At 37.1% G+C, this 13,408-nt stretch overlaps 1 protein-coding gene across 1 annotated transcript in view; it reads right to left on the bottom strand.

The window, feature by feature from the left end:
• Positions 1 to 427: 427 nt before the first annotated feature.
• Positions 428 to 13,408, bottom strand: part of TEX11 (testis expressed 11) — a 40,493-nt gene continuing 27,512 nt past the window's right edge. The window contains exons 4-5 of the mRNA XM_036839071.1: positions 4,299 to 4,383; positions 428 to 534 (exon numbers count right to left, since the gene is read on the bottom strand). Coding sequence (XP_036694966.1) covers positions 440 to 534; positions 4,299 to 4,383 — 180 coding nt within the window. The 3' untranslated portion in view covers positions 428 to 439. The remainder of the gene's footprint in view (positions 535 to 4,298; positions 4,384 to 13,408) is intronic.

Consider the following 13,408-nt stretch of genomic DNA (forward strand, 5'->3'; position numbering starts at 1 on the left):
GTGGTCATGAGTTGATGATTACTCTAGCTGAGTGATAGGTAAATAGGGGAATCATACTATCTTTTCTGCTTCATGTGTACATTTGAGCTTTTCAATAAAATATTGTTATAAAACACTAGGAAAAATATTTTCCACTAAAAAAACATACTTGCCTCTAGGAAGCAAGACAGGGGATAGAAAGGGATGGAGCAGAAAACTATTACTTTTTATTACTTTCCTTATTTTCATAAATCCTGAATTATAAGTTCAATATTTAGTCCACTGAATCACTGTAATAACAACTACAGTACTGTTGAGACCTTTAATTGTAATAGATATAATTATTATAAAAGTAACATTGCTAGAACTAAAGGATATAACCCCTTTCCAGCTTTACACTAACTTCAACCATCTACACAGGAGTAATGACTCTCTCACCGCATCTGCACTTTCTCCTGATTTAATTAGGACTTACCAAAATTTGTCTTCGAATAGCTTCTTCTGAAGCAGCTGAGCCTTCACACATACACTGCAACTTGCAAGCAACATGCTGTACTGCAAAACGGTAATTAGATACCCATAAACACAAAACATTCATTTGCCTTTTATACACACACATAAAGAGAAAAGAGGAGTGAAGTGAAACCACTTTTGTTGTTAAAAATAAGAACTTTAAAGGTCTTTTTAAAAAATCAATTATCAAAAGTAAATGACCTGAAAATTACCAAATGAATCATGTGCTTAATGCTTTAGTCAGACAGATATCTAATTTTCAAATTTTAATTTCTGCCTGTCTTAAATCCCAAAGACTCACATGATGCTCTTGTATGTACCATGCTGGCAGCAAAATAATTCTAAGTAGAATTGGAATCTAAAGCTATTCAACATCTGACAAAATTTATGAACATCAGAATGGTTTAAGATTATTCTCCTAAAATGTGAAACTGTCTAAATATATTTTCTGCAGATGAGGTAAAAGTTCTTGAAGCATAACTTAGAAAATACAGATATCTTCATTATACAGTTCATTTACCCTGAAAGTAGGAAAGTTTGAATAATTGTAACCTCTTTAGTTGTGTGGTTTCTTTCATCATAAAACATACCCAATTTTTTAAAGATGACTTCACATATAACTGAACTAGTTGCCTTGATGTTATTAAATCTCAGCAGCCATTCTACCTATGCTAATACCATTTTTAATTAATATTCCAATGAAAAAGAGAAGATTTGCCCAGCTTAAATTACGGGTAATTGAAGTAGTCAAATTTTTATTAACCATTATAAAATGTAAAATTTATTCATCCCTCAACAAATTTAATTTGTTTCTGGGAAAAAAACTTTCAGTAAAATAATTTCTAAACATATATTTACATTGTCCTGCATTTCCAGTTTTGAAAATGTTTCCTTTATTTTTTTCAAAGTTTACTAATTCTTCCGTACTCTCAAGGACCCTGATCTCAATTATTTTCCCTCTCCAAAGATATCTTCAGTGCTTCCCTCTCAACTTACTCCTTCCCCTCTACCTTCAAATATATCCATCTCCCTTCCTTGAAAAAATTCAGCTAACCCCACTGTGCTTCAAGCTTCCCTCCCATTTCTCCTCTTCCTCTCATTGTCAAACTTCTTGAACTGAATGACCTACTATCTGTTTTATTGCTATTCCCTCGTCTCCTTAATGCCCTGCAATCTGTTTTACATCCTTACCACTTTACTAAAGCTGCACTCCCAAAGATCACCTTCCCTGACTTCACAGCAACATTTCACAATGATCATAATAACCTTTTTGAAAACTACTACTTCCTATGCCTCACTCTATCCTGGTTCAGCATTGAGCAGTGTCCCTCTGTGGGAAATGTCTTAGTCTAAGAACTTTGCTCCAGCCCCACATTCTTGATCCAGCTGTGTATAGTTATCACCAATAAGCCTTCAGGCCAAAGGCACCTGAGGCTCAGACAGAATGCTACTTCAGTATAAAGATGTTTTCTTTGTTGCTGTTGCTCTACCCTTGTCTTCTCATCAGCCTGTTCTTGGCCCCTCTATACTATAAACATCTTGGTTAGGTGCTTGCTGACTGACTCCTTGCATCTGCCTTACTCTGCTCCATCAGTGCCCACAGCTTGATATCTGAATTGACTTTAAGCAACATATAGATTTGCATCCTCTGGCATTTGTGAATTCTTTATTTTTACTGTTTATTTAGCTTTAACCCATTCCTTCCTAAATCCGCAAGCATAATGTATGCCTGGTATTTTTGCTCTGGAGTCTTACCTTGTCCCTTTCACCTACTGCCTGCCATAACATGGTATGACAACCCTATAAAAGAGTATGTACTCAATAAGTGGGTAGTGAGTCTCCTCTAGAATATTTTGACTGTTACTTGTGGTCTCCTATCCTTGCTCTTTTTCTTCCCAGTCCTTAACTGGAAGAATTAAGGTTAAAATCTCAGTACTCTGTTCTCTCAACACCATTGGTTCTTAATATTTGGTATGCATGAGAATTCCTGAGAAATTTTTTCAAATTACAGACATGCCCAGGTTTCATCCTAAACCCCCCAAATCAAAACCTCCAATGGTGGAGCCTGGGCATCTGTATTTTAAAAGGCTCCACAGGTGACTCTCATTTATATCAGTATCTAAGAACCACTGCTCTTTATTTTCTCCCTCAGAGAACTCAACAATTCTTGTGGCTTCAACAGTCATCTCCATGTGAATAACCATCAAATCTAGAGGCAGCCTGACCTTTCTCACAAGCTCCAGCCTCACATCTCCAACCTTATTGTCACCTCAAATACAACAGGTCTAAAACTAAAGTTTAAGAGTCATTCCACTACTTCTGCCTTTCCTATTTCTGTTCATTGTTCCATAATTCTTCCTAATAATAATAAATTGTAGTGCATAAATCTTAATGACGTTTTGAACACACCACAATCCAGGCACACTGAATTTGTTTTTGAGACAAAATATCTTCCAATCAACAGATTTTGAGAATAAAACTTTTTAAAATCAGAGGCTTCCTGCACTACACCCTGTTTTCCACTGTATCCTAAAAGTATTATACACATAATAAGCACCCAAATATCTAAGAACTGCTACATGCAGAGTAAGTACATTAGGAAAGGTCCTAGGGCTGCAGCTCCCACTTCATCTACCAAATCCCCACTATTTGACAAGCAGTGAAAAACAGCCAGAGCAATGTTCCTTGATATGCAGAATGGGAGAAGTTTAGAATTAAAGCATTTTAACATCACACAGTTCACCTGTGTAGTAAGTTTCTCCCACAGATGAATTTCCAACTCTTCCCTCCTCACAACTACAAGATCTAAGGCTTCTAGCAGCAATGATGTCAACATTTATCTGAGAGTTAAAGAGACAGAACCGTTCTCTAAACATCCTAATAGAGGAGTGGGCTAAAAAGTAAGTATATTATTGACTATATCAACCACTAATTACCCTATACATACACTGAACTTGTATACAGTTTGGTTTATATTCATAAAGATAAATACTTAATATTAAATTCTATTTGTTGCATACAGACAAAATTCATTTGTCTACAAGCCAAGCACTCCACAGATTCACCTTTTGGTTTGTTGCCTCAATGTATCCTTTATAATGGGACATATTTCCATAAATGCATTAACTGTCCCTATCCTTGTTGGAAATCAGTAACTGTCAGCACACTAGACCCTGCCCATTTAGCTAAAGCACTCAAACTCTGCCAGACAGTAGATCACATTTAATACATCTAAGCAGCTGAATATGGTTTTGGGGTTTTGTTTTGTTGTTGTTATCCTTGTTTGCTCTGACAAAAAACTTCTATAATTTTTCTCAGTAACTCAGTCCAATGTTCTTTAACCCACCTCATGAAGAAACTATTCTTTATAGACTTTTTAATCTGAATTCCTCACATAGCAACATTTTTCATTATTTTACTAATGGAGAGGAGAAACTACTATTTGATGGTTCTTCAGAATCCTGAAGATTCTGATCATCTCTTCTCCAAGGAAATAATCCGTGTCCTTTGAAATTTTTCAAGTTCTCATTTTCCCGCCTCATTTTTAATCATCTCTGTTGTTCACCACCAGACTATTTCTTGCAGTTACGCTTTTAAATTTCTATTAATAAGGAGCTAAGCTCTGCAAAACCACAAAACCAAGGCAGGGTTTGCTTGAGAAACCACTGCTTATGGGTTGTTTTGTTTAGTTTTCTTTTAACAAATCTGCATCTAAGAACAGGTCAAAATATTATTTAAACTGCAGGAACACAATCTAATGTATAATAAAGAATACTCATAACATGAGTCACAAAACATATACGTACCTTTAGCGATCTGCTCTTCACTTAAACCCAAAGCTGTTTTCTTGGTAACTGCCCAGTTCCACAGGTTTACTGCCATTTCTTCAAGCTGTACAACAGAAACATTTTCTTAGCCACTTAAAATACTGTCCACCTCCAATGGTATTTTCTTTCGTGCATGTTTCACGTTTATGTGACTATTGTGAGTCATTTACAGGTCCTCCATAATCTAGTCCCATTTTAACTTTTCTCCCAAAAACTTACCCACAGAGCAATTATCTTATTGTCCCATGAACACAACTTGTTCATTCCTGTGTACCTTTATTCATACTGTTGGCTTCATCTGATATGCCTCCTCCCATGATCTTTATGTAACTCAAATCCAAATTCACCCTCACCAAGAACATACATGAAGTTTTCAGCAACCATTACAGTCTTCATTGGTCTCTCTCTTCTTTGAATTCCTATATTAACTAAGTTTTACATAACTGAGCAATTAACTATGCTACTGTGTATGATTTATTCTTTGTTTTTATTGTTACTCTTATTTCCCAACTAGACTCCTTGAAATCAAAGATCATATCTCACTCTATTTATGTAGCACTTATACTACCTGCCAAAGTGCTAAATACAGAATACATATTAAAATAATAAGATTTGTTGTTTTATTATATTCTGTTCTAGGGACTATGGGGGCAAAGATTCTAGTAGCTTCTTCTGGTTTTATCAGGTGGAACATAGTCAACTGGATGGAAAAATAAATCAAGCTCATAGTATCTCAAGAATAAAATTTGCAGTAGATTGGTTTCTGGCAAGAAAGCTCTGAAGGCAATAGTTGTTCTTGGGTGCTACTATTGCCTCAGACCAATATGCCATAGCTCTGGCCTAAGTCTCCCGGTGTGCTATATTGACTATGATAGAAGCTATATACCATTATCTTATCATAATCATATTGGTAGTAATACGACTAAGAGGAGTAACTGGAAAAAAATTTTAAACTCAGTTTGTGTACAATAACGGTGCACAATTGTATTTTAGTTTATTTCCTCAAGACCACTTTTTCACCCTACAATTCCACATTTCCCTGATGAGCTTCCCTTTAAATGGATTATTTATTTAGCATGGCCATCATTTCACTACTATTCTGCAGCTAATTATCATGCTCATCTCCATCTCTCTCACACAGTATCCCAATGCCACAGCTGACCTCATGATGACTTTCACATGAAATATTATTTGATTTGTTTCATCAAAAGCACATGGAGTTAATATCTGACTTAAAATTTCCCAGAGGAACAAATGGTATTTAGGTAGAAAAATAAACATGCAGAGGAAAACAGCTTAAAGCTGCCATTTTGGGTATTTTGGAAAGCAATTTGACAATATGTAAAAAGAGCCAAAAAATGTTCATACCTTTTTTTTTTAACATTTTTATTGGAATATAATTGCTTTACAACGGTGTGTTAGTTTCTGCTTTATAACAAAGTGAATCAGTTATACATATACATATGTGCCGATATCTCTTCCCACTTGCGTCTCCCTCCCTCCCACCCTCCCTATCCCACCCTTCTAGCTGGTCACATAGCACCGAGCTGATCTCCCTGTGCTATGTGACTGCTTCTCACTAGCTATCTATTTTACATTTGGTAGTGTACATATGTCCACATATACACTACCACTCTCTCACTTTGTCCCAGCTTACCCTCCCCCCTCCCCGTGTCCTCAAGTCCATTCTCTAGTGGGTCTGTGTCTTTAGTCCCATCTTGCCCCTAGGTTCTTTTTTTTTTCTTTTAATATATTTATTTATTTATTTTTGGTTGCGTTAGGTCTTCGTTGCTGCTCACGGGCTTTCTCTAGTTGCGGCAAGCAGGGGCTACTCTTCGTTGTGGTGCGTGGGCTTCTCATGTTGCAGAGCACGGGCTCTAGGCATGTGGGCTTCAGTAGTTGTGGCATGCCGGCTCAGTAGTTGTGGCGCACGGGCTTAGCTGCTCCGCGGCATGCGGGATCTTCCTGGACCAGGGCTCGAACCTGTGTCCCCTGCATTGGCAGGCAGACTCTCAACCACTGCGCCAGCAGGGAAGCCACAACTCTTTTTGAATCATAGTTTTCTCAGGGTATATGCCCAGTAGTTGGATTGCTGGGTCGTATGGTAGTTCTATTTTTAGTTTTTTAAGGAACCTCCATACTGTTCTCCATAGTGGCTGTATCAATTTACATTCCCACCAACAGTGCAAGAGGGTTCCCCTTTCTCCACACCCTCTCCAGCATTTATTGTTTGTAGATTTTTGGATGATGGCCATTCTGACTGGTGTGAGATGATATCACATTGTAGTTTCCTGTTTTTGTTTTTTTAATTAATTTATTTGTTTTTGTTTTTTTTTGCTCTGTTGGGTCTTTGTTCTGTGTGCAGGCTTTCTCTACTTGCAGCGAGTGGTGTGCGGGCTTCTCGTTATCGTGGCTTCGCTTGTTGCAGAGCATGGGCTCTTAAGCGCAGTCTCAGTAGTTGTGGCACACGGCCTTAGTTGCTCCGCGGCATGTGGGAATCTTCCCGGGCCAGGGATCAAACCTGTGTCCCCTGCATTGGCAGGCAGATTCCCACCCACTGCGCCACAAGGGAAGCCCCGCATTGTAGTTTTGATTTGCATTTCTCTAATGATTAATGATGTTAAGCATTCTTTCATGTGTTTGTTGGCAATCTATACATCTTCTTTGGAGAAATGTCTATTTAGGTCTTCTGCCCATTTTTGGATAGGGCTGTTTGTTTTTTTGATATTGAGCTGCATGAGCTGCTTATAAATTGTGGAGATTAATCCTTTGTCAGTTGCTTCATTTGCAAATATTTTCTCCCATTCTCAGGGTTGTCTTTTCGTCTTGTTTATGGTTTCCTTTGCGTGCAAAAGCTTTTAAGTTTCATTAGGTCCCCTTTGTTTACTTTTGCTTTCATTTCCATTGCTCTAGGAGCTGGGTCATAAAGGACCTTGCTGTGATTTATGTCATAGAGTGTTCTGCCTATGTTTTCCTCTAAGAGTTTGATAGTGTCTGGCCTTACATTTAGGTCTTTAATCCATTTTGAGTTTATTTTTGTGTATGGTGTTAGGAAGTTTTCTAATTTCATCCTTTTACATGTAGCTGTCCAGTTTTCCCAGCACCACTTACTGAAGAGGCTGTCTTTTCTCCACTGTAAATGCTTGCCTCTTTTACCAAAGATAAGGTGACCATATGTTCGTGGGTTTATCTCTGGGCTTTCTATCCTGTTCCATCGATCTATATTTCTGTTTTTGTACCAGTGCCATATCGTCTTGATTACTGTAGCTTTAGTATAGTCTGAAGTCAGGGAGCCTGATTCCTCCAGCTCCGTTTTTCTTTCTCAAGATTGCTTTGGCTATCCTGGGTCTTTTGTGTTTCCCTACAAATTGTGAAATTTTTTGTTCTAGTTCTGTGAAAAATGCCATTGGTAGTTTGATAGGGATTGCATTGAATCTGTAGATTGTTTTGGGTAGTAGAGTCATTTTCACAATGTTGATTCTTCCAATCCAAGAACATGGTATATCTCTCCATCGATTTGTATCATCTTTAATTTCTTTCATCAGTGTCTTATAATTTTCTGCATACAGGTCTTTTGTCTCCTTAGGTAGGTTTATTCCTAGGTATTTTATTCTTTTTCTTGCAATGGTAAATGGGAGTGTTTTCTTAATTTCACTTTCAGATATTTCACCATTAGTGTATAGGAATGCAAGAGATTTCTGTGCATTAATTTTGTATCCTGCTACTTTACCAAATTCATTGAGTAGCTCTAGTAGTTATCTGGTAACATCTTTAGGATTCTCTATGTATAGTATCATGTCATCTGAAAACAGTCACAGCTCTATTTCTTCTTTTCTGATTTGGATTCCTTTTATTTCTTTTTCTTCTCTGATTGCTGTGGCTAAAACTTCCAAACCTATGTTGAATAATAGTGGTGAGAGTGGGCAACCTTGTCTTCTTCCTGATCTTACTGGAAATGGTTTCAGTTTTTCACCATTGAGGACAATGTTGGCTGTGTGTTTGTCATATATGGCCTTTATTATGCTGAGGTAAGTTCCCTCTATGCCTACTTTTTGGAGGGTTTTTATCATAAATGGGTGTTGAATTTTGTCGAAAGCTTTCTCTGCATCTATTGAGATGACCATATGGTTTTCCTCCCTCAATTTGTTAGTATGGTGTATCACACTGATTGATTTGCGTATATTGAAGAATCCTTGCATTCCTGGGATAAAACCCACTTGATCATGGTGTATGATTCTTTTAATGTGCTGTTGGATTCTGTTTGCTAGTATTATTTTGTTGAGGATATTTACATCTATGTTCATCAGTGATACTGGTCTGTAGTTTTCTTTTTTTGTGACGTCTTTGTCTGGTTTTGGTATCAGGGTGATGGTGGCCTCGTAGAATGAGCTTGGGAGTGTTCCTCCCTCTGCTATATTTTGGAAGTGTTTGAGAAGCATAGGTGTTAGCTCTTCCCTAAATGTCTGATAGAATTCGCCTGTGAAGACATCTGGTCCTGGACTTTTATTTGTTGGAAGATTTTTAATCACAGTTTCAATTTCAGTGCTTGTGATGTTCATATCTTTTGACACAGTAATTGCTTTTCTGAGACTCTATCCTTTGGAAATAATCCAAAATATGAAGGGGATCACCTCTGCACTGAATAGTGTTCCACACATCATTATTTACAATAGTGAAAAATTATTTCACTATTGAACAACATAAGTGTCCATTAATTAAGAAATACACAGATGAAATATGCTAAATCCACTAGAAGGAATATTATTCAGCCATTTAAAATAGTGGTCACATTGGCACAAAAACAGACATAGAGATCAATGGAACACAATAGAGAGCCCAGAAATAAACCCATGTACCTATAGTCAATTAATCTATGACAAAGACAAAGGAAGCAAGAATATACAATTGGGAAAAGACAGTCTCTTCAGCAACTGGTATTGGGAAAGCTGGACAGCCACATGTAAATCCATGAAGTTAGAACACTCCCTCATACCATGTATAGAAATAAACTCAAAATGTCTTAAATACTTAAATATAAGACATGACACCATAAAACTCCTAGAAGAGAACATAGGCAAAACATTCTCAGACATAAATCATAGCAGTATCTTCTTAGATCTGTCTCCCAAGGCAAAAGAAATAAAAGCAAAAACAAACAAATTAGGGACTTCCCTGGTGGTGCAGTGGTTAAGAATCCGCCTGCCAATGCAGGGGACACGGGTTCGAGCCCTGGTCTGGGAAGATACCCCATGCCGCGGAGCAACTAAGCCCATGTGCCACAACTATTGAGCCTGCTCTCTAGAGCCCGTGTGCCACATCTATTGAAGCCCACACGCCTAGAGCCCATGCTCCGCAACAAGAGAAGCCACTGCAATGAGAAGCCCAGGCACCACAACAAAGAGTAGCCCCCACTCGCCGCAACTAGAGAAGGCCCGCATGCAGCAGTGAAGACCCAACGCAATCAAAAATAAATTAATTAATTAATTTTAAAAAATTTTAAAAATAAACAAATGGGACGTAATTAAACTTAAAAGTTTTTCCACAGCAAAAAAAAAAAATCAACAAAATGAAAAGACAACCTAAAGAACGGAAAAAAATATGTGCAAATCATGGAACCGATAAGGGCTTAATTGCCAAAATATACAAATAGCTCATAAAACTCAATATCAAAAAAACAACCCAATCAAAAATTGGGCACACAGGGAGATGAGCTCCGTGCTTTGTGACCACCTAGAGGGGTGGGATAGGGAGGGTGGGAGGGAGGGAGATGCAAGAGGGAAGAGATATGGGGACATATGTATATGTATAACTGATTCACTTTGCTATAAAGCAGAAACTAACACACCATTGTAAAGCAATTATACTCCAATAAAGATGTTAAAAAATATATAAATAAATAAAATAAAATAAAATAAAAAATAAACGTTTTTTTAAAAATAAAATAAATTGGGAAGAAAACCTAAATAGACATTTCTCCAAAGAAAACATACAGATGGCCAACAGGCACATGAAAAGATGCTCAACATCACTATTAGATAAATGCAAATCAAAACTACAATGAGGTATCATCTCATACAAGTCAGAATGGCAACTACAAATTATCAGAAAGTCTACAAATAATAAATACTAAAGATAGTGTGGAGAAAACTGTTGGTGGGACTGTAAATTGATACAGCCACTATGGAGAACAGTATGGAAGTTCCTTAAAAAAACAAAAATAGAGTTACCATATGATCCAGCAATGTCACTCCTGGGCATATATCCAGAGAAGACAAAAAACTCTAATTCGAAAAGATACATATACCCCAATTCTCATAGCAGTGCTATTTACAATAGCCAAGACAGGGAGGCAACCTAAATGTCTATCAACAGATGAACGGATAAAGAATATGTGGTGTGTGTGTGTGTGTGTGTGTGTGTGTGTGTGTGTACATACATACATACACAATGGAATGTTACTCAGCCATAAAAAAGAATGAGGGAGTTCCCTGGTGGCCTAGTGGTTAGGACTCCAGGCTTTCACTACCATGGCCTGGGTTCAATCCCTGGTCAGGGAGCAGAGATCTCACAAGCCATGCAGCATGGCCAAAGAAAAAAAAAAAAAGAATGAAATAATGCCATGTGCATAATGTGAAGTTAAGTCAGACAGAGAAAGACAAATATCATATGATATCACCTATTTGTGGAATCTAAAAAAAAATGATACAAATGAACTTATTTACAAAACAGAAACAGACTCACAGACATAGAAAACAAACTTATGGGACTTCCCTGGTGGCCCAGTGGGTAAGACTCTGTGCTCCCAATAAAGGTGGCCTGGGTTCAATTCCTGGTTAGGGAACTAGATCCCGCATGTGCGCCGCAACTAAGAAGTCCACATGCCACAACTAAGAAGTCTGCATGCCGCAACTAGATCCCACACGCTGCAGCCAAGATCCCAAGTGCTGCAACCAAGACCCGGCACAGCCAAAATAAATAAACAAATAAATATTAAAAAAAAAAGAAAACAAACTTATGGTTACACAAGGCGAAAGGTGGGGGAGGGATAAATTAGGAGTTTGGGATTAACAGATACACACTACTATATATAAAACAGGTAAACAAGGACCAACTGTATAGCTCGGGAAACTATATTCAGTGTATCGTAATAACCTACAATGGAAAAGAATCTGAAAAAGAACATATATCTGAATCACTTTGCTGTACACCTGAAACTAACACATTATTATAAATCGGCTATACTTCAACAAAATTCTTTTTAATTTTAAAAATATGACATTGCAAAAAAAAGAAAGGGTAAGATTAATTCTGACTATAAACACTGCATATTCACAAAATGCAGATTTATTCAGCTAATATATACTGAGCACCTAATATGTGGCAAGACTTGTGCTAGGTTTATATAAATGTGTAATGATAAACACAATAAATATATGCAGCAAACAGAAGTAAATAATATGAAGATTAGGCTTTCCAGAAAGAAAAATTCAAGGCACTTCTACAACCGAACAGACCTTCTTGCAAAATAAGACCAGACTCTTACTCTGAACCTCATAATGTCTTTTCACTAACAATTTAACAGAGTAAAAAGAGGTTATAATCTAAAAAGAGACTTTTTTTTAACATCTTTATTGGAGTATAATTGCTTTAAAATGGTCTTAGTTTCTGCTTTATAACAAAGTGAATCAGTTATACATATACATATGTCCCCATATCTCTTCCCTCTTGCCTCTCCCTCCCTCCCACCCTCCCTATCCCACCCCTCTAGATGGTCACAAAGCATCGAGCTGATCTCCCTGTGCTATGGGGCTGCTTCCCACTAGCTATCTATTTTACGTTTGGTAGTGTATATATGTCCATGCCACTCTCTCACTTTGTCACAGCTTACCCTTCCCCCTCCCCATATCCTCAAGTCCATTCTCTAGTAGGTCTGCGTCTTTATTCCCGTCTCGCCCCTAGGTTCTTCATGACCATTTTTTTTTTTACATTCCATATATATGTGTTAGCATACAGTATTTGTTTTTCTCTTTCTGACTTACTTCACTCTGTATGACAGACTCTAGGGTCCATCCACCTCACTACAAATAACTCAATTTCGTTTCTTTTTATGGCTGAGTAATATTCCATTGTATATATGTACCACGTCTTCCTTATCCATTCATCTCTTGATGGACACTTAGGTTGCTTCCATGTCCTGGCTATTGTAAATAGAGCTGCAATGAACATTGTGGTACATGGCTCTTTTTGAATTATGGTTTTCTCAGGGTATATGCCCAGTAGTGGGATTCCTGGGTCGTATGGTAGTTCTATTTTTAGTTTTTTAAGGAACCTCCATACTGTTCTCCATAGTGGCTGTATCAATTTACATTCCCACCAACAGCGCAAGAGGGTTCCCTTTTCTCCACACCCTCTCCAGCATTTATTGTTTGTAGATTTTTTGCTGATGGCCATTCTGACTGGTGTGAGATAATATCTCATTGTAGTTTTGATTTGCATTTCTCTAATGATTAATGATGTTGAGCATTCTAAAAAGAGACTTTTATGTAAAAAAATATACTAACAACTTTAGAAGTAATTAACAAATTTAACAAGGTTGTAGGATACAAGATCAATACATGAAAAACAATTACATTAGCAATGAATAATCTGAAAATTAAATTACGAAAACAATACATCTACAGTAACATCAAAAGAAATAAAACATGTAGAAAATTTAACAAAAAAGTACAAAACTTATACTCCAAACTAAAAACGCTGAAAAAATTAAACAATAAATGGAAAGACATACCATTTTATGGCTTAGAACACTTAATACTGTTAAGTTGGCAATACTCCCCAAATTGATCTATGGATTTATGCACTACCCATCAAAATTCCAGCTGTCTTCTTTGCAGAAATTGGCAAGCAGATCCTAAATTTCATATAGAAATTCAAGGGACCCCAGAATAGTCAAAAGAATCTTGAAAGAGAAGAACAAAGTTAAAGGACTCACATTTCCAATTTCAAAACTTTCTACAAAGCTACAATAATCAGGAGAGTGTAGTACTGGCATAAGGACAGACATACAGATCAATGGAATAGACCTGAGA

This window comes from Balaenoptera musculus, chromosome X, assembly GCF_009873245.2.
Source record: "Balaenoptera musculus isolate JJ_BM4_2016_0621 chromosome X, mBalMus1.pri.v3, whole genome shotgun sequence".
NCBI classification, from domain to species: domain Eukaryota; kingdom Metazoa; phylum Chordata; class Mammalia; order Artiodactyla; family Balaenopteridae; genus Balaenoptera; species Balaenoptera musculus.